The sequence below is a fragment of the Bos taurus genome, chromosome 3 (assembly GCF_002263795.3).
Source record: "Bos taurus isolate L1 Dominette 01449 registration number 42190680 breed Hereford chromosome 3, ARS-UCD2.0, whole genome shotgun sequence".
NCBI lineage: Eukaryota > Metazoa > Chordata > Mammalia > Artiodactyla > Bovidae > Bos > Bos taurus.
The window spans coordinates 87,514,714-87,539,131 of NC_037330.1; the positions used below are offsets into that span (position 1 = coordinate 87,514,714).

The 24,418-nt window shown below is 37.4% G+C and overlaps 1 protein-coding gene across 6 annotated transcripts in view; it reads left to right on the forward strand.

Moving 5' to 3' along the window:
• OMA1 (OMA1 zinc metallopeptidase) overlaps positions 1-24,418 on the forward strand; it is a 92,204-nt gene that overhangs the window by 35,429 nt on the left and 32,357 nt on the right. For all 6 annotated transcript variants that reach the window (XM_024986367.2, XM_024986373.2, XM_059882691.1 and 3 more), the window contains 1 exon segment: positions 8,833-8,982. In XM_024986367.2, coding sequence (XP_024842135.1) covers positions 8,833-8,982 — 150 coding nt within the window.

Sequence of the window (24,418 nt, forward strand, 5' to 3'; positions counted from 1 at the left end):
TGGTAACAATGATGATGATTTTTGACAACAGTGATAATAATAGTTCACATTTCTTTATGTATTGCTCATGTTCTGAGTGTTTTTAAATATGCTACCTCTTTTAATCTTCATAGCAACCCTGTGAAGTACAATTAATCTCTCATTTTTATGGATGAAACTGAGGGATGGAGAAAGCAAGTAACTTGTCAAAGGGCTCACAGATAATAAAGTTTTCTCCTCCTACTTCTGAAATGGAATTTTTTGATAATATTGGTTTGGCCAAAAGTTTTGCTCTGTAAGATGGTATGGAATAACTCGAACAAACTTTTTGGTCAACCCAATACTTTAACCTGCTAGGAACAGTTTTGGACATCTGTCCTGTTGTCCGTAAAATGACCATTTTTATATATGTTTTCAGTTCCTTTAAATTTAATTTTATTATAGCCTCAGTGTATTCTTCTACATCTAAGAATCCAGTTACCCTTCTGCTACAGTTCTTTATAGTGTTATCTCAGATGGCTGTTTTATCTACCACATGTCTATGTAGAATACAGGGGAGAATGCCAGAATGACTCAGATAAGTGTAGGGTGTTGTTGCCATTCCAAAGAAAAATTCAGAACTGCTAGTGTCAGAATTTACCTCTTAGAGAACGTGGTATCTGGCAGGAGTTTGGTTGGAGAGTCTAGATGAATAGAAAGACTAAGATTTAGAGATACTTTTCTTCTGCCGCATTTCTCTTTCTCTCTTCCTCTGGGACTTCTGTAATGTATAAATTGGTCTGCTGATGGGTAATATTGCATAAATTCCTTAAGCCTTCTTCATGAGATGATTTCTAATGCCTTGTCTTCGAGTTCACTGATCCTTTCTGGATCTAGTCTGATGTTGAATCCCTCTACTGAAATTTGTCAGTTTATTTATAGTATTCTTCAGTTCCAAGATTTTTGTTTGGTACTCTAGTAATTTCTATCTCTTGGCTGCAATTCATGCATTTCTCCTGACCTCGATGAGCAGCTTTATAATGGCTGGTTTGAATTCTCTATCAGGTAAATCGTCATTAGGGTTGATTTCTGGAGATTTAGCTTGTTCCTTCAGGACTCATTTCCCCATTTCTTCATTTCTCTTGACTTATGGTATTGGTATCTTCACAATGGAAAAAACAACCACTGCTTTCAGTCTTCACAGACTGGCCTCAAACAGGAGGAGATCTTTGCTGATCAGCCCAGCCAGAGACTTAGGTAACCTCTCAAACATTCAGGCTAGTCTGAATCTGTCTTTGGTCCCCGTGCTCCCCAGGCATCTAAAGTACTCTAGAGTCTATCAGTGCCTTAGATAGATGTGACAGTGGCTAGTCCCTTGGGCAGCTCCTAGAAATGTAGGAGCACTACATGTGTGGTTCACCTCCTACTGCCCCAGGGCACTGGGATTTTTGTTGTTGTTGTTTATGTGGTGTATCCCATTGATTTATTTGTGGACATTGAAAAATCCTTGCATCCCTGGGATAAATCCCACTTGGTCATGGTAAATGATCTTTTTAATGTATTGTCGGATTCAGTTTGCTAGTATTCTGTTGAGGATTTTCGCATCATGTTCATCAGTGACATTGGCCTGTAATTTTTGTGTATATGTGAGATCTTCATCTAGTTTTTGGTGTCAGGGTGATGCTGGCCTTACAGAATGAATTAGGAGGTGTTCCTTCCTCTTCGGTTTTTGGGCATAGTTTCAGAAGTATAAGTGTTAACTCTTCTCTATGTTTTTGGTAGAATTCACCTGTGAAGCCCTCTGGTTCTGGACTTCTGTTTGTTGGGCGTTTTTAAATTATTAATTCAATTTCATTACTGGTAATATATTTTCTGTTTCTTCCTGGTTCAATCTTGGGAAATTGTACCTTTCTAAGAATTTGTTCATTTCTTCCAGGTTGTCCATTTTATTGGCATATACTTGTTTGTAGTAGTCTCTTATGATCATTTGTATTTCTGTGATATTGGTTGTAGCTTCCCCTTTTTCATTTCTAATTTTATTGATTTGAGTCCTCTCCCCCCCCTTTTTTTTCTTGAGTCTGGCTAAAGGTTGATCAGTTTGTTAATTTTTTCAAAGAAGCAGCTCTTAGTTTCATTGATTTTTTTTTTTTCCCCATTGGTTTTTGTTTTGTTGCTGTTTCTTTCCTTCTACTAATTTTGGGTTTTGGATTTTATTCCCCTTTCTCTGGTTTCTTTATGTGTAAGTCAGAGTTGTTTATTTGAGAGTTTTCTTGTTTCTTGAGGTAAGTGTGTATCACTATAAATGGCCCTGTTAGAACTGCTTTTGCTGTGTCCCATGGGTTTTGGTCCATTGTATTTTCATTTTCACTTATCTCTAGATATTTTTTGATTTCCTCTGTGATTTCTTCAGTGATCCATTGGTTGTTTAGTAGCATAGTGTTAGACCTCTACTAAACAGTATACTTTTAAACAGTCAAAGAATTTAAAGAAGAAATCACAAGGGAAATTAATAAATATAGAGATGAATGAAAATGAAAACAATATACCCAAAGTTAGCTCTCAAATATACAACTTAACTTTACAACTTAGCTAGAAAAAGAATAGACTAAACTCAGAGCTAGTAGAAGGAAATTTAAAAAAGATTAGAGTGGGGATAAATTAAATAGAGAATAGAAGAACAACAGAGAAAAATCAACAAAACCAAAATTTTGTTCTCTGAAAAGATAAACAAAATTGACAAATCATGAACTAGCTGGACTAATAAAAATATAAAGATGACTCAGATTACTAAAATCAGAAATGAAGTTGGGGACACTTTTACTGATTTTGTAGAAATAAAAAGATTATAATAGTGTGCTGTGAACAATTGTTTGCCCCAGATTGGATAGCCTAGATGAAATGGACAAATCCCTAGAAACACAAAACCTACCAAGACTAAATCATGGAGAAATAGAAAATCTGAATAGACCTGTAACTACTGGTGCTAGTGGTAAAGAACCTGCCTGCCATTGCAGGAGACGTAAGAGACACAAGTTCGACCTCTGAATTGGGGACATTCCCTGGAGGAGGGCATAGCAACCTGTTCGAATATTCTTGCCCAGAAAATCCCATAGACAAAGGGTCCTGGTGGGCTACAGTCCATGGGGTCGCAAATAGTTGGACATGACTGAAGTGACTTAGTACACATAACTAGTAATTAGATTGAGTCAATGATCAGAATCTTCCAACAGAGTGAAGTCTTGGATCTGATAGCATCACTGAAGAATTCTGCCAAATATTTAAAGAATTAATATCATTACTTCTCAAATTTCCTAATAAGATTGAAGAGGAGGGAATACTTCCTTGTCTGTGAAACCCATATAATCCTAATATCAAAGCCAGACAAAGATGAACAAGAAAAGAAGGATTCCCTGGTGGCTCAGAAGGTAAAGCATCTGCCTGCAATGTGGGAGACCCGGGTTCGATTCCTGGGTCGGGAAGATCCCCTGGAGAAGGAAATAGCAATCTACTCCAGCAGTCTTGCCTGGAAAATCCCATGGACGGAGGAGCCTGATAGGCTACAGTCCATGGGGTCGCAAAGAGTCGGACACGACTGAGCTACTAGCTACTACTATGAACATCAGTGCAAAGATTCTCAAAAGAATACTAGCAAATAGAATTCAGAAGCCTATTACAAGGATTATACACTGTGGCAAAATGAGATTTATCCCTGGAATACAAGAATGGGTCAATATACAAAAATTAATCAATGATATGCTATTATCAACAAAATGAAGGAAAAAAGCTGTGTGATTATCTTAACTAATACAGAAAAAACATCTGACAAAATTCAGCACCCTTTCAAGATAAGGAACAGGCAACAAAATAGAGACAAAAAGAAAACTGTATCACTGCAATGAAAACCATACATGAAAAACACAGCAGCAAAGACTGAAAACTTCCTTTAAGATCAAGAACAAGACAGGGATGCCCAGTTTCACTTCCACTCAACATAGTAGTAGTAGAACGTTTAGCCAGAGCAAGAAAAAGAAATAAAAAGCATCCAATTAGAAAAGAAGAAGTAAGATGATATGTGTGTAGAAAATCCTAAAGACTCTACCAAAAAAGCTGTTTAAACTAATAAGTAGCAGGCTACAAAATCAGCACACACTAATCAGTTGTATTTCTATTCATGAACAGTGAATAATCTAAAAATGAAAACTACAAAAATAATTCCATTTGTAATAGCACCCATAAGAGTAAAAGACTTGGGAATTAACTAAGGAGGGAAAAGGCTTGTACAGTGAAAACTACAAAACATTTCTGGAACAACTTAAAGATGACATGAATGAATGGAAAAACATCCTGTACTTATGGATTGTGAAACTCAATATTGCTAAAATGTCAGTACCCAAACCAATCTACAAATTCAGTGTAATCTCTGTAAAATGCCAGTGATCTTTCTTTTTTTTGAGAAATAAAAGAACCCATCCTAGAGACTTCCCTGGTGATCCAGTGGCTAAGAGTCCACATTTCCACTGCAGGGGTTTCAGATTCAGTCCCTGATCAGGGAAGTTCCACGTGCCACATGGCATGGCCGAAAAAAGAGAAAAACCTATCCTAAAATTCATATACAATCTTGAGGAACCTGAGTAGCCAAAACAATCTCGAAAAAGAACAAAACTTGAAGACTCATGTTTCCTGATTTCAGAACTTACTCTACAAGTGTGCAGTAATCCAAGCAGTGTGGTGTTAGTATGAAAGACTTATAGACCAATAGAATAGAGTAGATAGCCCAGAATTAAACCGTCATGCATATGGTCAAATGATTTTTTGCCAAAAGTGGAAAATGGGTAAAGGACAATCTTTTCAGGAAATAATTCTTAAAAAAAGAGGATCAGTTCAGTTCAGTCACATCTGACTCTCTGCGACCCCGTGGACTGCATCACACCAGGCTTCCCTGTCCATCACCAACTCCTGGAGCTTGCTCAAACTCATGTCCATAGAGTCGGTGATGCCATCCAACCGTCTCATCCTCTGTCATTCCCTTTTCCTTTCGCCTTCAATCTTTCCCAGCATCAGGGTCTTTTCCAATGAGTCAATTCTTCGCATCAGGTGGCCAAAGTATTGGAGTTTCAGCTTCAGCATCAGTCCTTCCAGTGAATATTCAGGACTGATTTCCTTTAGAATGGACTGGTTTGATCTCCTTGCAGTCCAAGGGACTCTCAAGAGTCTTCGCCAATACCACAGTTCAAAAGCATCAGTTCTTTATCACTCAGCTCTCTTTGTAGTCCGACTCTCACATCCATACATGACCACAGGAAAAACCATAGCTTTGACTGTACGGACCTTTGTCGGTAAAGTAACGTCTCTGCTTTTTAATATGCTGTCTAGGCTTGTCATAGCTTTTATTCCAAGGAGCAAGCGTCTTTTAATTTCATGGCTGCAGTCACCATCTGTAGTGATTTTGGAGCCTAAGAAAATAAAGTCTGTCACTGTTTCCATTGTTTTCCCATCTATTTGTCATGAATTGGCAAATGGGTTCAGATGCCATGATCTTACTTTTCTGAATGTTGAGTTTTAAGCCAACTTTTTCACTCTCCTCTTTCACTTTCATCAAGAGGCTCTTTAGTTCCTCTTCACTTTCTGCCATAAGGGTGCTGTCATCTGCATATCTGAGGTAATTGGTATTTCTCCCTGCAGTCTTGATTCCAGCTTGTGCTTCATCAAATCCAGCATGAAGCATAATGTACTCTACATATAAATTAAATAAGCAGGGTGACAATATACAGCTTTGATGTATTCCTTTCCAAATTTGAAATCAGTCCATTGTTCCATGTCCAGTTCTAACTGTTGCTTCTTGACCTGCGTACAGATTTCTCCACAAAAGAGTGGAGCTGGACCTTTATTAATACTGTATACAAAAACTAACTCGGACCTAAGTGTAAGACCTAAAACAAAAACTCTTAGGAAAAAAGCACAGGGCAAAACCCTTCACAGCATTCGTTTTGGTAATGATTTCTTAGATGTAACTCCAAAGGCACAATTGACAAGAGAAAAAGTAGACAAATTGGACTTCATGAAAATTAAAAAAAAAATTGCATCAAAAGACACCATTCACAGAGTGTTAGTTGCTCTGTTGTGTCCAACTCTTTGTGACCCTATGGGCTGTAGCCCACCAGGCCCCTCTGTCTGTGGGATTTTCCAGGCTAGAATACTGGAGTGGGTTGCCATTTCCTTCTTCAGGGGATCTTCCCAACCTAGGCATTGAACCTGGGGCTCAAGCAGATTCTTTACCACCTGAGCCACCAGAGAAGCCCTATCTCCAGAGTAAAAAGAGACAACTCACAGAATGGCAGGAAATATTTGCAAATCATGTATCTGATAAGGGATTAATATCCGAATATATAGAGAACTTCTAAAATTCAACAATAAAAACCTAATTCAAAAATGGGCAAAAGACTTGAATAGACATTTCTCCAGAGAAGAACTGTGTGAATTGCCAATAAGCACATGGAAAGATGTTCAACACCACTGATAATTAGGGAACTGCAAGTTAAAACTACAATGAGATACTACTTACCATTCATTAGCAAAGCTATTATCAAAATAACATAAAATAACAGGTGCTGGCGAGGATATGAAGAAATTGAATGGAAGTGTAAAATGGTCCAGACACCATGGAAATGAAATGTTGGTTTCTGAAAAAATTTTAAATTAAAATCACCATATGATCCAGCAACTCCACTTATGGGTGTATTCCCTGGGAGATTGAAAGCTTGGTCTTGAAAAGGTATTTGTACACCCATGTTCATAGCAATATTTTCACAATAGCTAATGTGGAAGCGACCCAAGTTCCCACTGACTGTTGAATGGATAAACAAAATGTGGTACATACATACAATGAGATGTCATCCAGCCTTTTTAAAAAGGCAGAAAATTCTATAGTATGCTATAACATGGATGAATCTTGAGGACATTATGCCCAGTGAAATGCCAGGTGTAAAAAGACAAATACTGTGTGATCCATTTATTTGAGGTATTTTAAGAGTAGTCAAAGTCATAAAGACAGGAATTGTTATAGTAGTTGCCTGGGGCTGAGGGGAGGGAAGAATGGAGGGTTGTTTAATAGGTACAGAGTTTCAGTTTCACTAGATGAAGAGTTATGAGTCTAGTTATGGGTACAGATGACTGTACAGTAGTGTGAATGTTTTCAGTACCACTGAGCTGTATAGTTAAAAGTGGTTAAGATGGTCAACTTTGTTATATGTATTTTACCACAATAAAAAAAGAATGGTGTTGCTTTAAACATTGAATAAAACTTACTTGAATTTCAAATCATTTTTTCTTTTCATTTTCTGAGTATTTAAAAATGGCTTTAATGGTGTTTATTAAAAATGATGTGGCATAGTTGTTGACTGTCTAAATTAGCGTACAGTATTCTTTATTTGTCTTTTTGTTTGTCACAGTTGCACTGTTTTAAGGCTGATAGCACATTAAGGCTTTTGATAGCACATTTTAGTCAATACAGTGTAATTTAAAAAATTGTTTTAATCAAAAGTAAAACTGGTTGGGAATATAACTACTTTTTTCCCAGCCACTTTTTATAGGAAAAATAAGAAGTGTGAAAAAATTGAATAGGTTTATAATAATACTTACTAAATCACTTTATGTAGGATTTAGAAAATAAATTTTAGTATAAAATAAATATATTTTAATACATTTCAGAAATAACCTCCTCCACCATCAAACACCCCATTTATCTCTTAGGGTAGCTACTATTAATGTTTTTTAAATAGCTTTCCAGAAATGATCTATGAATAGATAAGTATATATATATGAGTATATGATGGAATTGTACACACACATACACAAAATCTGTATACCCCATCTTTTTTTTTAAAGATTCATTTTTTTGTAAGGTATTTTGAATGGCTTAATTCAAATGTTCTTCAGTAAGTTCAAGGAAAAGTAGACAAATTGATGTGTACATTAAAACTATAACTGTCTTTAACAGAAAACAACAAAATTCTGTAAAGCAATTATCCTTCAACTAAAAAGTAAATAAATTTAAAAAATACATTACTCATACGTTGATAAATGTTCACTTCAAGTGAATTGACGAGGTAAATGTAAACAGATGTATTAAAAAGAAATCATAGAGTAATATCTCTGATTTCAAACTTGTGAAATCCTTCTTAAGAATAAATACAATAAAAGAAATTTGTAAAGGAGGAAGTTAAGCTTTGGCCAAAAAAATGTCAACAAATAAAACCTATAGTGTAGGTTTAATATCCTTTAAAAAAGATTTCCAAGAGGGAATGACTGATTTTAAATGTAAATGAATGCTAATAGTGGGTGGAATCAAACAGCATAAAAACACTAAATTTTTTCTGGAGTCAGCACTTTAATCTTATATTCTAAAACGCAGAACCATTTTTGTAGTAAGATATAATGCAAATAAAATTGGAATTTCACATAAAAGTGTAACTGTCTTTATTTGAGGTCTTCTAATTATTCTGGTAGTATAGATGAAGAGTAAACTTTCTTTATTATAGTTTGTTAACAGATTAGATTTTAAAATCTTTTTATGAAAACCTAAAAAATTTTAATTTGTATGGAAGATTTTTGCCCTCAATATACATTCTTAATATCCATCACACTTCTTGGGAGTGGGATTATTGTGACGTTGTCTAGTGGGAGGGAGAGGGAGGAGGATGCTTTACCATATTATTGAGAGTTGTTGTTGTTTTTTTTTTAAGCAATGAGCGCGTTTTACTTTTATTAAAATGATAATGGTAAATATTTTTAAGAAATGTAATGACATAAAGGTAATTTAAAAATAATGTCCTCATTACTAAGCTTACGTTGTGCTTTTATTAATTTTGGTTTTAGGCCTGTGTGGACGTCAGAGCCAGTTCAGTGTTTTGGCAGCAGATGGAATTTGCAGAAAGCCTCCATGGTCATCCCAAGTTGCCAGAATGGTTGTCTACACACCCTTCTCATGGCAATCGAGCTGAGCACTTGGATAGGCTCATACCTCAGGTGAGCTAACACTGCATAAGGCAAGACTTTATTGTTATGCTATCATTTATTTTTAATACTGTTACTTCCTGTGCCTAGAAAAAGAGCACTAGCCTGTCAACCATTTTTATTACCATTAGTTTTCAAAGGATTTCACTGAAAAGTAAAAAATCCTGCTAGTCCACAAATCCTGGTGAATAAATTGGTATGTATAGTTGACTTTTCATGATAGTCAAGGTTTAGCACTTTTAGTATCATACTTTTTAGTTTTAACTGATTCTGTGAAAGTCTAAAAGTCAAGGTATGTTTTTCATCATACTGATCATAATCTTAGTGATTTCAGCTTATCATTAAAAATACCAGTTAATGAATTATGTGAAATTTTGGGTTGAGTATTAATTCCAGTAGTGATGCTGGAATTTGTTTTGTTTTGTTTTTTAGGAAAAAAAAAAAACCTTCAGATTAGTTTGCTTTCTGGTTAGTTCTCTTAAAAGATAGAATAAAGTGTGTGCTGTGTGCTCTTTTTTTTTTTCCTTTGTAGAATTCATTAATGGATCAAGCTGAAACAGCTTTCTCCCAAGTAGTATTCACTCTCTTCTAAAACTCTTTTGATTTAACATATTCAGAAGTGCTTTCCACATAGGTACAAAATGAATGTTAGTCGTCTCTAAGGCAGCCTGCATCCTCTCTTCTGCCTCATGTGCTTAAAAGCAGAATATTCGTTACCAATTTAAGAATTAGTCTTGGGCTAATTGCTAAAGGGATAACACAACAGATACAGATATATTATAAACATCTCTTTAAATATGACTTCAAATTCAGAAGAACAAACATTGAGTACCTGCTATAAGAAAGATGCAAAAGAAATAATACATAGTCTTGATATTTTAAGATGCTAAAATAAGTAAAAAATGATTCTTAATATAATAAGGAATATTATTTATCATAAGAAAAGTAGAATACAATGGTATACATTGTGAAGGAAGAATAACCTTATTACTTGGTGTAATAATAATAACCGTATTTTGGGGGTAAGCCTCTTATTTGTGGTAAGAAACTACCACAAGATTCATTCATTTATTCATATGATCAACATTTATTAATATTCATTGCTAATGTACTGTTCTGTGTTGTATTGTGCCGGGGAGTGAGCAAGGAACAAAGCAGCCTCTTGTTTTCTTAGAGCTAACATTCTAGTTAAGGAATGCAAATAATAAACAAGCCAACAAACATACATATAGTATGTCAAGCAGTTATAAGCACGTTGCAGAAAAACAAAGCGGATGAAAGGTGGGAGAGAGGCCTGGGCAACAGAAGGTATACTAGTCAGTGTTCATTTGTCAAGGAAGACCTTAATACACAGAATTTGGAAAGAAGCAGGGGAGCAAGTCCTGTGGATATCTGGAGGAAGAGTCTTCTAGGCTGAGGAAGCAGCTGATGCCCAGGACCGGAAGTGAGACTGTGCTTGCTTGGTATATTCAAGGAATAGCAAGACGCTGGGGCTGAATGGAGTAAGGGAGGGGAGAATGGTTGAGGTGTGAGACGTCTTCTAAACCACTGTAAGGTCTTGATTCTTATTTCAAGTGATATGGGAAGCTAAGCGAGGGCTTTGAGCAGAGGAGGCTTGATCTGGCTCAAGTGTTTTATAGTGATCACCGGGTCTCTTTTGTGGACTATAGGGGAGCAAGGGTGGAATCAGGAAGCCTATTTAAGAGGCTCTTGCAGTAATCCTGGTTAGAGATGATGGAGGCAGAAGAGCGGGAGAGAAATGGTCAGATTTTGGATGTATTTTGAAAAGAATGATGACTGGATTTGTTGATTTTTTGAGCTTACTTTATGCCTTTTGTGAGCACCGGGTCAGCCAGACATAGGTTATTGAGACCTATCCTAAATACATTTCATTTATACTCTTAACTTTAAGGAAAAATACGTGAGAAAGAAAGAGCAGTGAAATTTACTTGATATAACGTGTAGTAGTTATTCCCCTTGAGAGACAACATGGGACTGGGACAGTCAGTTTCATAAGTAGCTGATTTGTATTGAAGAGCGCTGACTCTGAGAGTCTTCTTAGTGGCACCCCAGACCCAGGAACCTCATACTACCCTGGGAATGGCTTAACCTATCTCTAAATCCATAATAACCATATGGTTTTCTCTTAGAATTTCCTTTGCTTTTTGCTTAATGAAATTCTAAAAATACATGGTTTGCTTAAACTGGATAATGAGTTCTACCTAACTTTTATCTGAAGCCTGTCCTAAATTCCGGGTTTTTGTTTCATCATCAGATAACTAATGATCTTTAAAGAAGTAGTAAATGTTCTTTAGAGAAGTCTTTAAAATAATAATAAATTGAGTAGTGAGTATGAAAAAAAAAATGGTTGGAGAAACAGATATGTTATTTGGAAGCCAGTGACGAAGAAAAAATTAAGAGATATTTTTCTTCTAAAAATAAACTATTCTAGTTCGGAAGCTTAATTTGAAAACCTCATACAATTTCTTGTATTTTTCCCCCCAAGTGATTAAATTCAATTTGAAGGTAATAAAACTCTACTACAATATTGGGAGTAATTCAGTGATTGAAGTGAAACTGATAGTAGAAGAGTATATTGTTAATTAGAATACATAGTCATAATTCAGAGATCGGAATTCCCTACTATCATAGGTCTAATTTCTGTAATGAAAGAAAACGATTCCTCAGGCAGTATCTGGAATTATGTGAGTCTGTGTCGTCTTAGAGACTATCTTTTTTGGGTTAGATTTTCTTTAAGGTTTCTTTCCTACTAAAGTGAGGACAGTGTTGGGTTGCACCTAAAGCTCCTGTCCTCTGCCATTTCAGACAGTGATGTACATCTAAAGGGTGGTTGGGCACCAGTGTGCAGAGGTGTCTCGGTCAGAGATGAGGATTTCAGAATCACCAGGAAATGCTGGTAGTTGAAGTGGTGAGAGTGAGTGAGTTCACTTAGGAGGTAAGCACAGGACGTGCTCTTGGACACTTAGCTGTGTTAGGTAGAGTCCATGCTTAATTGGTAGGAGGAAGAGCCTGTAGTAGATTAGGTTCGTAGGAAAAGACCAAGAAAGTCAGGAAAATGAGGTTCTTTGGTCCTCTGAGAATACAAATCTTGGTAACTTTGATGTTTTAAAATTTAAGTTTTTGAAGATTGTATATTTTTCTTTTTTATTGTTTTCCTGTAGATCATTAGAGAAGTGTATTGTCTTACCATAGCATATTAATGTTTATGATGTTTTAAATCTATATTTGAGCATTTTTCAACAAATATTTATTGATTACCTCTTACGTGCTAGATTATAGGTATTGTAGGTGTTGTGACCAAAATAGACAAAACCCCCTGCCCTCAGGAAGTTTATTTGGCAGTAAAGGGTGAGAGACAGTGAATAGAATAAATTAGTAATATACAGAATAAATCACCAGTATATTGTATGTTAGTAATAAATGTAAGGGAGGAAAATAAAGAAGGAGGAATTGTGTATTATCTTGGGCTGCCATAACAAAATCCATAGACTTGGTAGCTTAAGCAACAGAAATTAATTTATTCACAGATTTGAAGGCTAAAAGTACAAGATCAGGGTTCTGCCATAAGCAGCAGAAATACACTTTTCTCAATTCTGAGGGCTGGAAGTTCAATAGTAAGGTTCTGGCCGGTTCAGTTTCTGGTGAGGTCTCTCTTCGTGTCTTGTATGTAGCTGTCTTCTCGCTGTGTCCCGCGTGGTATAGAAAGAGTGATTGCTTTTGTGTCTCTTCCTCTTCTTAGGAGGCACTGTTCCGTCACAAGGGTCATACCCTCATGACCTCATCTAAACATTACCTCCCAGAGGCCCCATCTCTAAATACTGTCACAATGGGAATTAGAGCTTCAGCATACACATTCCCAGATGACACAGTTCATTCCATAGCAGATAGGTAATGTGTGAGCAGAGGTAGTCATGGTTGCTGGAATAGCTGTTTGAAATGGGATTGGGTCAGAGAAGGTTTTACTGGGAAGAAGGTATTTGAAGGAAGACTTGAAATAAGGGAAAGAGTGAGCCATGTAGCTTCCTGGGAGGAGGAGCTGTCCAGGCAGAGGGAATAGTAAGTACAAGTCCTTGAGCAGGAGTGAGCCAGCTATATTTGAGGACCAGCAAAGAAACCAATGTAACTGCTTGGGGTTAAACAAGGGAAGGTGGAGGGAGCAGGTTTTATAGGCCCACCAAAAAAAAGAGGGGGGGGCCTAGGTTTTACTCAGAGATGGAGCAGCAGTGGGGGCTTCCTTGGTGGCTCAGTGATACAGAATCTGCCTGCAGTGCAGGAGTTGTAGAGGACTCAGGTTTCACCCCTGGGTCAGAAAGATTTCCTGGAGGAGGGCATGGCAACACACTCCAGTATTCTTGCCTGGAGAATTCCATGGACTGAGGAGCCTGGTGGGCTACAGTCCATAGGGTCACACAGAGTCGGACATGACTGAAGAGAGCCTCAGTGGAGTGTTTTGAGCTGAGGACTAGAGGAATAACAGGATCTGTGTTGTATTTGAAAAGAGTGTAATCTACAGCTCCTATAAAACAGTATAATCATGTAATTTTGGAGTGTTTTAGTTTAGTATATTGTTCAGAAAATAAGCCAATTCCTTTTTTTGTTTTGTTTCTAAATCAAGCCTCCAAATTGGAAAAAAATATCCTTGCTTTTTAAAAAAATGTGAATTCTGAGATAATGCATGTGTAAATGCCTAGTTAAATATAGTCCTGTGATCCACTAGTATTTAAAAAGGATAAATAAAGAGTTATAGTAATGATATTATTTGTAGTTAATGATACGGTATGTTATAATTTTATTTACTTGAAATAATCAGTTAAATTTAGGAAACACATATCCCACATATTCCGTTACCATAACAACTTGGGTGAAAAATTGAAGAACAGATGTTATATCAACCTGTTGATGTTTAATAGTATGACAATTTTAAAATTATATTCAAATTTTAAATTTATATATACCATACATAATCCTTGAAAGAGATAACCTTATTTAATTTTTTCTGTAAGTATCATTATACTATATGAATAGATGTTAATAAGAAAAATTGTATAATAACCTGGGGTTGAAATTTACTTGGCGGATTTATTTTACAACTGAAAACATTGATACTAAATTTTTTATATTTCTTCTCTTACCAACTCTGTCATCCTTTCCTTGGCATGGGGAAGGGGATAGAGAATAATAGAGTAAAAAGGGAAGGCATTTAATTTGGAATTACTGTTTGTCTGGGGTTATGTTATTATAATCATAATTTTGAATAGGATTTATTTTTTAATACTCTTAGAACTTTCAATGTCAGCTTTATTTGTAAACTGTTTTTTAAATCTTGAGTTTCAAATTTACTACATTTAATTTTTAGGTACAAGAATCACTCAGTGGCAGACCATAAATGCATTCATTTTAATCTCATTTTACTTCAGATTCTTTAAACTTTCAGGAAGCTGGGGGTTTTAACTCACGTGTAAATCATTCTTACATATTTATAATTGGACAAAGTAAATGCATAAATCATTAATATTATACATCGCATAAGGAGAAAATATGAGAGTGTTTAACATTGAAGTGAAATGTCGTTGTTGGCCAATGTACACAAACACACTGTTCACCTCACAGAATTTCATTTTGTCTGACATGAAGAGTGTTGAGGAAAAGGCAAATATCATAGCAGCTACTGTAATTGAATTGGCCTCTGAATCATATAAAACCAGTAAGCCTGACAGTACCATTGTCTTAAAACCTTAAAAAAATATTATGGTGCATTTGATGTGTATCTACTTGAGGCTGAAATGAATGGGCTATTAGAAAAAAATTGCTTTTAGGAGGAAAGGGGAGAAAAGTAATGATATCTTTAGAAAAACATGTTTAAAAAATGGAGGTGATTTTTTTTTTCCCCTTGAAATGTCTTGGTTTCTGTTTTCAAAGGAGGCTTTTAGCCTAACCATGAGGCTTCTTTGGCATTAATTTTTTTCCTGTTCTTTTTCCTTTTTCTCTTTTGAACTTAGTTTATTTTTTATGCATATGTAATTGCTGTTTTACTTGATATGTAGTACCAGATATCATTCATTTCCTTTTCTGTGGCCAAGTGTCATTTACAGTGTTGTAAGTTTTCTACAACTTACAGTGTGGTAAAGTAGCTCTAAGGCTGTGAAAGACAGAGATAATACCCAAGGATGCACTTGACAGGGCACCGAATGACTGTTTACTGCCCGTTTCAGAGTCTTTCACAGCTTTTCTCTTTGTTTCCTATTGTCTCCTGTTAACCTTTCAAGTAGACACCAGATCAGATCATCCTGTCAGACTAATAAAAACAAGTTTTTTGGTTGTTTTTAAGTAGCCACACATTGTATTGTGTTTTCTGGTGTATTTCCTATTCCTTGAAGTGGTAACCTACTATTCTTATTATTTTCTCTTAAATTTATTTCTAGTGAGTTTTTGCACTGAGGTTATTGATACTAAAATTTTAGATCTTTTGAAAAGTATATGCTTACCTTCAGAAATTAAGGTAAAGAGTTGGAAATTCAGAGGGTGTAAAGGGACTGCTTTCATATTTCAGGAAAAACATTTAAACCTCTCATGAGCCATTTAGAATTAAAAGATATTGATGTAAAATCAAGGTTGAAGTTATAGAAGTGTAAAAATGACAAAGGAAAAGTAAGGTTGTTTTTTTTTTTAAGAAAAGATTTTTAGTTTTATTTTTGATGGTAAAAATGTTAAAACATATATAAAGATAGAGAATAATTTGAATAATTTAATGAACCCCCATTTTCAGTCACATTCAGTAGTAGTAAGTTTTTTATACATTTGCTTCATTTGCCCCTTCTCTTATTTCTTTCCCCTGAAGTATTTTAATGCAAAACTTATACATGAGGGCTTTCCCTCCTAATACTTCCATATTCATTTTAGAAACTAGTACTGTTTTCTTCTGTAATCATACCACCATCATAGCTAAGAAAACTAAGTAATTTCCCCTTAATAAAGTTAAATATCCTTTGTATACTCAAATATCATCCCAAAATATAGTTCTATAATTAGTTTATTCAAATCCAACAAATCCATATAGCATTTCCCTGCTTTGTCCCTTAAGTCTGTGATTTTAGAACAGTCTCCCTGCCCTTTGTTTGTTTTTAAACATGTTATTGATGTGTTGAATAAATCTAGACCCACATTCTGGATTTATCTGATTACTTCTTTGTGGCCTTGACCAGCCTCTTTCTCTGTATGCCTATAAGTGGAAGTTAACTTTTGGCAAGAATATTTTATAGGTGGTGCAGTTAAGCTTCATATGGCTTCACATCAGGAGTCTCTTAATCTGGCTGCTCCATGTTCAGTGATGTCACATTTGATCAGAGGGTTTGGAGGGTGATACCGTAACCCCTCCTTTGGGGATGTGGTTTTCCCCCTCATAGCCAGCAAGTGATTGTGAGGTGGTGAGACGGCACTCTGCCAAAGATCCAGTTCTTCAGCAACCTGAGAAGTGTCTTTAATTGAAGAAATATCCTCCTCTCTCTTAAAAGGCTAAGCTGATTGTGTCTTCAGAAAGTGAAAGTGTTAGTCGCTTCAGTCGTGTTCGACTCTTTGTGACTTTATGGACTGTAGCCCGCCAGGCTCCTCTGTCCATGGAATTCTCCAGGCAACAGTACAAGAGTGGGTAGCCATTTCCTTCTCCAGGGCATATGCCCAATTTAGGGATTGAACCCAGGTCTCCTGCATTGCAGGCAGATTCTTTACTGTCTAAGCCAGCAGATAAGCCCCGTGTGTCTTTAGGAGGAATCTACCTAAGTAGAACAGTGAAGAAGGAACTCCGACCAGCCAAGTCAGCTCTAATGGAACAAAAGATGTTGCAGGCACATTTTTCTCCTATTTAAGAGTAGATTTAAGACGTAGGTAAGTGAGGTTTTTTTTTTTTTTTTTTTAAATCACAATGATGATTAGTGCATAAGAGTTGAAAGGAAAGTTGGTCACAGATAATTGTATTGATATTTAATAAATAGGTAGTGTCTGAGAGTCCTCAAATAATAATACCACAAAGATCTTCATCTCAACTAAATCTAGCATTAACGACAAAAACCAAAGCCCCCCAAATGCCCATTTTCCTCGAATAAGATAAGCTTTAAATAATAGAAAAACTAAAAAAAAAAAAAGGCAAATCTCAAGCTAATTTAAAAAATTTGCTTCATCAGAGATGCTTTCCTGGTGGCTCAAGTGGTAAATAATCTGCCTGCCAATGCAGGAGACTTGGGTTTGATCCCTGGAGCAGGAACATCCCCTAGAGGAGGAAATGGCAACCCACTCCAGTATTCTTGCCTGGGAAATCCCAGGGGCAGAGGAGCCTGGAGTGCTACAGTCCATGGGGTCACAAAAGAGTTGGACACAACTTAGTTTAGTTGCCCAAATTAGTTGCACATGCAGAGGCAGCACCATGTAAAGCTGCATGATAAGGCTGATTCAGCTACATTGAAAGTGACAGGAAGAAGAAAGAATGACTTTACAAATGTAAGACACACCCACTTCAAAAAGTTACTTCACTTGTGAATACTGCAGAGTAGCTATTGGAAAGAACAGAATTGATGCTCCAGAGCAAAGACTTACTGATGCTCAGAGATAGAGCAACATACATAGCACAACCAAATTAAAACATCTGAAGCTAAAAAAGGTGTTTAAGAAAATGGAAGCATATTGAAGACACAAGGAAATCCAAGCTGCATGTAACAGTGATAAGGGTCATTTGTTTGGTCTTTTGACAAGACAGAAGACATTTCTTTGACTAGTTTCTATGTCACATTTTTAATTTAGATAACATTTCTCAGGAAAAGTTTTTAGAAGAATCCCAGAGCATCATGCAAGAGAAACATGACATGAACATACCTAGATACATACATTTATCAAATGTTTGCCCTTCATTGCAAAGATAGGCTTTTACGAGATGCCGTGGTATAAAGAGAAATTTTAAAAACACTTAAAGAAACTTTGGATCTTACTTTTCAGACTTTGGAGAAGTGTAAGAGTTTAAAGGGGAATGGAACAAAACCAACCAACCAAAAACCAATGGAACGAATACATTTTGCTATGGTATCTAACCAAACCAACTTTCATTGCTTTTAAGATGGTGTGTGCTCAGTCACTCAGTCTTGTCTGACTCTTTTTGACTTCATAGACTGTAGCCTACCAGGCTCCTCTGTCCATGGAATTTTCCAGACAAGAATACTGGAGTGGGTTGCCATTTCCTACTCCATGGGATCTTCCTGACCCAGGGATCAAATCCGCGTGTTCTGCATTGACAGACAGCTTCTCTACCACTGCACTACCTGGGAAACCCCTTTTATGATGAAAGATCCCTTAATAAATGAAACACATACAACGAAGTGTCAGTGAAGTACTCAGTAGCAGTGGTGAACTTTCCAAATCCACTGATGCTTGAGAATTAGATAAAATATATAGTTTAGCTTGCTATTTAGCAATATATAGGATTGTGATTATAGCTTGCACTCTGCTCTTCTTAGAAAACCAAAGATCATGTAAAGAAATTAACAGAGAATTGAGTTGAATAGTACAAAAAGAAGATTTAATGGACATTAGAAACTAAATGCTTGGGAATGAATGTTTATTTTCTTCTTTACTGCGTGAGTGCTCAGTTGTTCAGTTGTGTCCAATTCTTTGTGACCCTGTGGACTCTAGCCCACCAGGCTTCTCTGTCCATGGGGTTCTCCAGGCAAGAATACTGCAGTGGGTAGCCATTCCCTTCTCCAGAGGATCTTCTCAACCCAGGGATCGAATCTGGGTCTCCTGCGTTGCAGGTGGATTCTTTGTCATCTGAGCCACTGGAGAAGCCCTGGTGGGGCTAGTAGTAAAGAGCCTGCCTGCCAGTACAAGAGACATAAAGAGATGTGGGTTTGATCCCTGGGTCAGGAAGATCCCCTGGAGAAGGAAACTGAGATAGCAGTCTCTCCTGGATGTTTAATGAATGTTTTATGTATTTGTGCGGAGATCATGCCTCCTTCCCTCTTGGCCTAAGAAAGGGAAACTTTCTCCTTCCCTCCCTCCACTATAAGATACTTTAATGATAAGTATTTAACACTGAGCCCAGGATTTCAAAGTAGTTCATATCATAACCCCAATTTAGATAGAACACCTGGCACAGTGCAAGACACATAGAAAATGAATGGTAAATGTTAGTTTCTTTCACTCCTAGTGGGAATCTTTAGGCTGGCTAATCCCATATTTAATGCTACGTCTTCCATGGGATTCTTAGAACTGTATATTCTTATGTGAATGCATTCCTGCTTTCTCTTAGGCTGTAAAAACTCTTAAGAATGTTTTTCCTATGACATTTATCATAATGATTTATTCATAGCTTGTGTTCTATAAATGTTTGTTTAAAATTCAGCATGCATTTATTAAGTACTATTATGTGCAGTGCATGGAGTTAAATACAGAAAACAAAGTAAGGGAAAAAGCATATTCTAGTTATATAGTAGGAAAGCATTGCTTACTTTAAAAGAGAGGAAGGCATATTTAATAAGATAGATTTGAATTTATAAAAAATAAAAGATGGTACCACAAAGCATAATGAAATAAATGTGGAAAGTAAAGTGAAAAAAAGAATGTTTTACCAACATATGTGATAAAAATCTTACTATGCAAAACAGATGAAGACTTGATGAAAATATACATGGTCTGTAACAGGATTCTGCTTGATAGGTAGAGGAGAAAAACAGTTGACATGTGAAGAAATACTAATATAAACCTTTATGAAGTATATATAGTTTTTCTAGCAGTTAAGGAAATGTAGTTCAGATGTTGCCAAAGTACGTTTTATTCAGTAAAGGATTACTCAGGAAACATAATGTGCAAAAAAAAAAAAGAGAGAGAAAAAGAAACCACATTAGTACATGTAATGCAGAAGTATAAAAAACAAAAACAACAAAAGTGGGTTCCAATTCCTTTTTTCTAAACCTTTTTGCTTTTCCATGTGCTGTGCTGTGCTAAGTGGCTTTAGTCATACCTGACTCTTTGAGGTCCTGTAGACTGTAGCCCGTCATATGCCCCTGTCCCTGGGTTTCTGCAGGCAAGGGTACTGGAGTGGGTTGCCATGCCCTTCTCCAGGAGATCTTCCCAATCCAGGGATCGAACCTCGTCTCTTATGTCTCCTGCATTGGCAAACGGGTTCTTTACCACTAGTGCCACCTGGGATTACTTCCATGCCAGCTTTTGAAAAAGATAGTTTTGTTTTTAAGACAGATCTTAGGTTCATAACAAAATTAAATGGAAGGTACAATTTCCTATCTACCTCTTGCTTCCATGTGGGCACATCCTTCCCCTCTATCAAAATCCTGCACCAGAGTGGTACATTTGTTATTATAGATGAATGTACATTGCCACCATTATTATAGCCCAAAGTCCACAGTTTACATTGGGGTTCACTCTTAGTTGTACATTTGGTGGTGTTCTGACAAATGTATAATGCCGTATTTATCCTTATAGTACTACGTAGTGTAGGTTTCATTACCCTAAAAATACTCTTTGCTCGTCTGTTCATCCTTGTCTCCCTCCTACCCCCTAACAGACAAGGATCTTTTTAGTGTCTCGATAGTTGTGCCTTTTTCTGAATGTCACATATATCACTGGAATCACACACTATGCAGCCTTTACAGATTGGCTTTTTTTTTTCCTCTTAAAAACACGCATTTAAGGTTTCTCCGTCGCTTTTTATGGCTTGAAAATTTTTCTTATTAGTGCTGAGTAATATTCTGTTGTCTGCTTGTAGCACAGATTATTTATGCGTTCACCTACCAAAGAACATCCTGGTTGCTTCCAAGTTTTGGCAATTACAAATAAATAAACAAATACTAGGCAGTGTTTTGTTTCCTGCCAGTCACTTAACCTCTCTAGGGTTCAATTTTCTTCTCTGTAAAATTTAATGCATGATTTCTAAGAATTCTGAGGTTTGAAATTATGTGGTTATCTTGATAGAAATCATGCACTCTTACATGGATTAGGTCAGATATGATTGCATGATGATGATATTATAGGGTGATAAACCCTTCCTAGTGAAAGCAGTCTGGTCCTATATCACAAGAATTACACTCTGTTCTTATGCTTTTGATCAGATCATTTTATTTTGGGGAATTTTCCTTCCCAACTGGAGGTTAGAAAATAACATCTTTTTTTTTTTTTTTTAAACAAAGATTTTCATAGCAGGGTAACTTATAAAAGCCACATAAAACAAAACTATGGAAACTATTCACAAGCCCAGTAATGGGGAAATGCAAAGTGAATTGCTTGAGGGCAGGGATCATGACTGTTTGTTCTGATTCGGGTGTACCTAGCACTTTACTCAGTATTGGGTTCTAAGTTTCTGTTGAAGGCAAAAGTATTGACGAAAGGAAAGAGAAGAGCTTTTACTGAATATAAAAGACTATTGGAGATGGTATTCTCCTCTCTTTGTTTGCTTTTTCACATCTCTTATTGTTAAACTCAGCTGTACCCCCTGTTACCTGCTGAACCCCACACTTGGGCCTTTACGGACACCCAGGAACGCCTTGGGCGTGTGATGTAGCAGCCGTGACAGGATGGCTTCTCACTTGGGAAAGAACATCAGCCTGGTTATAAAGGAGTTAAAGCAAGAGTAGCATGTCCCAGTTTTGCCAGGACAGTCTCAGGTTGTGCCTGATGTCTTGGTGTAAGTCTTATTTTAATAGCATTTCCTTTCACTCTCAGAGGTATCCTTGTTTGGACAGTAGGTCACCATTTGGCTGAGGGTCTGAATTTCTGTTTACTTTAGTGCTGTAGCTGGGAAACATTGTTTTTCTTTTTTCAGTTCAGTTTAACAAACATTTACTTAACACTGAGTACATATCACATTCTGTCATATTGTGAGATACAAAGAAAATCAGACAAGACCTCTGTCACCAAAGAATTTCACTTCAGTGCTTTTTCCTCTTTATTTTGGTAACTCACAGCCTCATTCAGAGTCCTAGACCCAAGCTCTTGCCCTGACCTCAGCCAATTGGAAAGACCCTTTTCTGACTTGCCTCTGGTTGTATTCCCTCCTCTCCTGTGAGACCTAAGGGAATAGTCCCTTTTAAGAACCTATGCTGTCATCATTTGGCATAATGGAATTCCCCACCCAGATCCTTTGGAGCCTGTTTCCAGGGCCTGTGTGGACCTCTTCCCTTGGACATGCTCACACAAGGTCCCTCCTAGTGCCAGGTGGGCGGTTGTGGTGGGAGAAGGGAGTGGACAGCAGGCCAGTGGCAGCAGCCAGGGTAGGCTCCCTGCAACCTTACAGTGAATTCAAGGATGCTAATTTTGTGTTTGGCCATCAGCGTCATTTTGATTGTCTGTTCCTCAAAGTAGAACAGAACATTTTTTATGTAGTCATTTTAGATATTTAAATATATGGTGTCTGAGCCTCCGTTTGCATTCTTGCCATGGACCCCACAAATGTCAGAAACAGGCGCACTCAGAGTAAGACCCAGATCCCTTCCCTGACCTGTGAGATCCCACACGATCTGCACCTGCCACATACCCACTCTGCTGCAGCTGTCCTGGCTTCCACACTGTCCGGAACATGACTCTCCCATCTCAGGTTCTGGCACTCACTGCAGCATTTTGGAAGTATCTTCTTCTGGATACCCGAGTTACTTCTTCCCTCAGGTCCTGTCCTCTACGTCTTCCCTCCACCCCTCCAGGTCATTATTTTTTCAGTGAGACCTAGTGAAATGTTCAGTTTAGTCCCTCAGTCATGTCCCACACTTAGCGACCCCATGGACTGCAGCACGCCAGGCCTCCCTGTCCATCACCAACTCCCGGAGCTTACGCAAACTCATGTCCATGGAGTAGGTGATGCCATCCAGTCCTCATCTTCTATCGTCCCCTTCTCCTCCTGCCTTCAACCTTTCCCAGCGTCAGAGTTTTTTCCAGTGAGTCAGTTCTTTGCATCAGGTGACCAAAGTATTGGAGTTTCAGCTTCAGCATCAGTTCTTCCAATGAACATTCAGGACTGATTTTATTTAGGATTGACTGGTTGGATCTCCTTGCAGTCCAAAGGACTCTCAAAAGTCTTCAACACCACAGTTCAAAAGCATCAATTCTTCGGCACTCAGCTTTTTTTTTTTATAGTCCAACTCTCACATCCATACATGACTACTGGAAAAATCAGAGATTTCACTAGACAGACATTTGTTGGCAAAGTAATGTCTCTGCTTTTTAATATTCTGTCTAGGTTGATCATAACTTTTCTTCCAAGGAGCAAGCATCTTTTAATTTCATGGCTGCCGTCATCATCTGCAGTGATTTTCAGTTCAGTTCAGTCGCTCAGTCGTGTCCGACTCTTTGCGACCCCATGAATCGCAGCACGCCAGGCCTCCCTGTCCAACACCAACTCCCGGAGTTCACTCAGACTCACGTCCATCGAATCAGTGATGCCATCCAGCCATCTCATCCTCTGTCGTCCCCTTCTCCTCTTGCCCCCAATCCCTCCCAGCATCAGAGTCTTTTCCAATGAGTCAACTCTTCGTACAAGGTGGCCAAAGTACTGGAGTTTCAGCTTTAGCATCATTCCTTCCAAAGAAATCCCAGGGCTGATGTCCTTCAGAATGGACTGATTGGATCTCCTTGCAGTCCAAGGGACTCTCAAGAGTCTTCTCCAACACCACAGTTCAAAAGCATCAATTCTTCGGCTCTCAGCCTTCTTCACAGTTCAACTCTCACATCCATACATGACCACAGGAAAAACCATAGTCTTAACTAGATGGACCCTTGTTGGCAAAGTAATGTCTCTGTTTTTGAATATGCTATCTAGGTTGGTCATAACTTTCCTTCCAAGGAGTAAGCGTCTTTTAATTTCATGGCTGCAGTCACCATCTGCAGTGATTTTGGAGCCCAGAAAAATAAAGTCTGACACTGTTTCCACTGTTTCCCCATCTATTTCCCATGAACTGATGAGACTGGATGCCATGATCTTCATTTTCTGAATATTGAGCTTTAAGCCAACTTTTTCACTCTCCAACTTTTTCACTTTCATCAAGAGGCTTTTGAGTTCCTCTTCACTTTCTGCCATAAGGGTGGTGACATCTGCATATCTGAGGTTATTGATATTTCTCCCAGCAATCTTGATTCCAGCTTGTGTTTCTTTCAGTCCAGCGTTTCTCATGATGTACTCTGCATATGAGTTAAATAAGCAGGGTGACAATATACAGCCTTGACGTACTCCTTTTCCTATTTGGAACCAGTCTGTTGTTCCATGTCCAGTTCTAACTGTTGCTTCCTGACCTGCATACAGATTTCTCAAGAGGCAGGGCAGGTGGTCTGGTATTCCCATCTCTTGAAGAATTTTCCAGTTTATTGTGATCCACACAGTCAAAGGCTTTGGCATAGTCAATAAAGCAGAAATAGATGTTTTTCTGGAACTGTCTTGCTTTTTCCATGA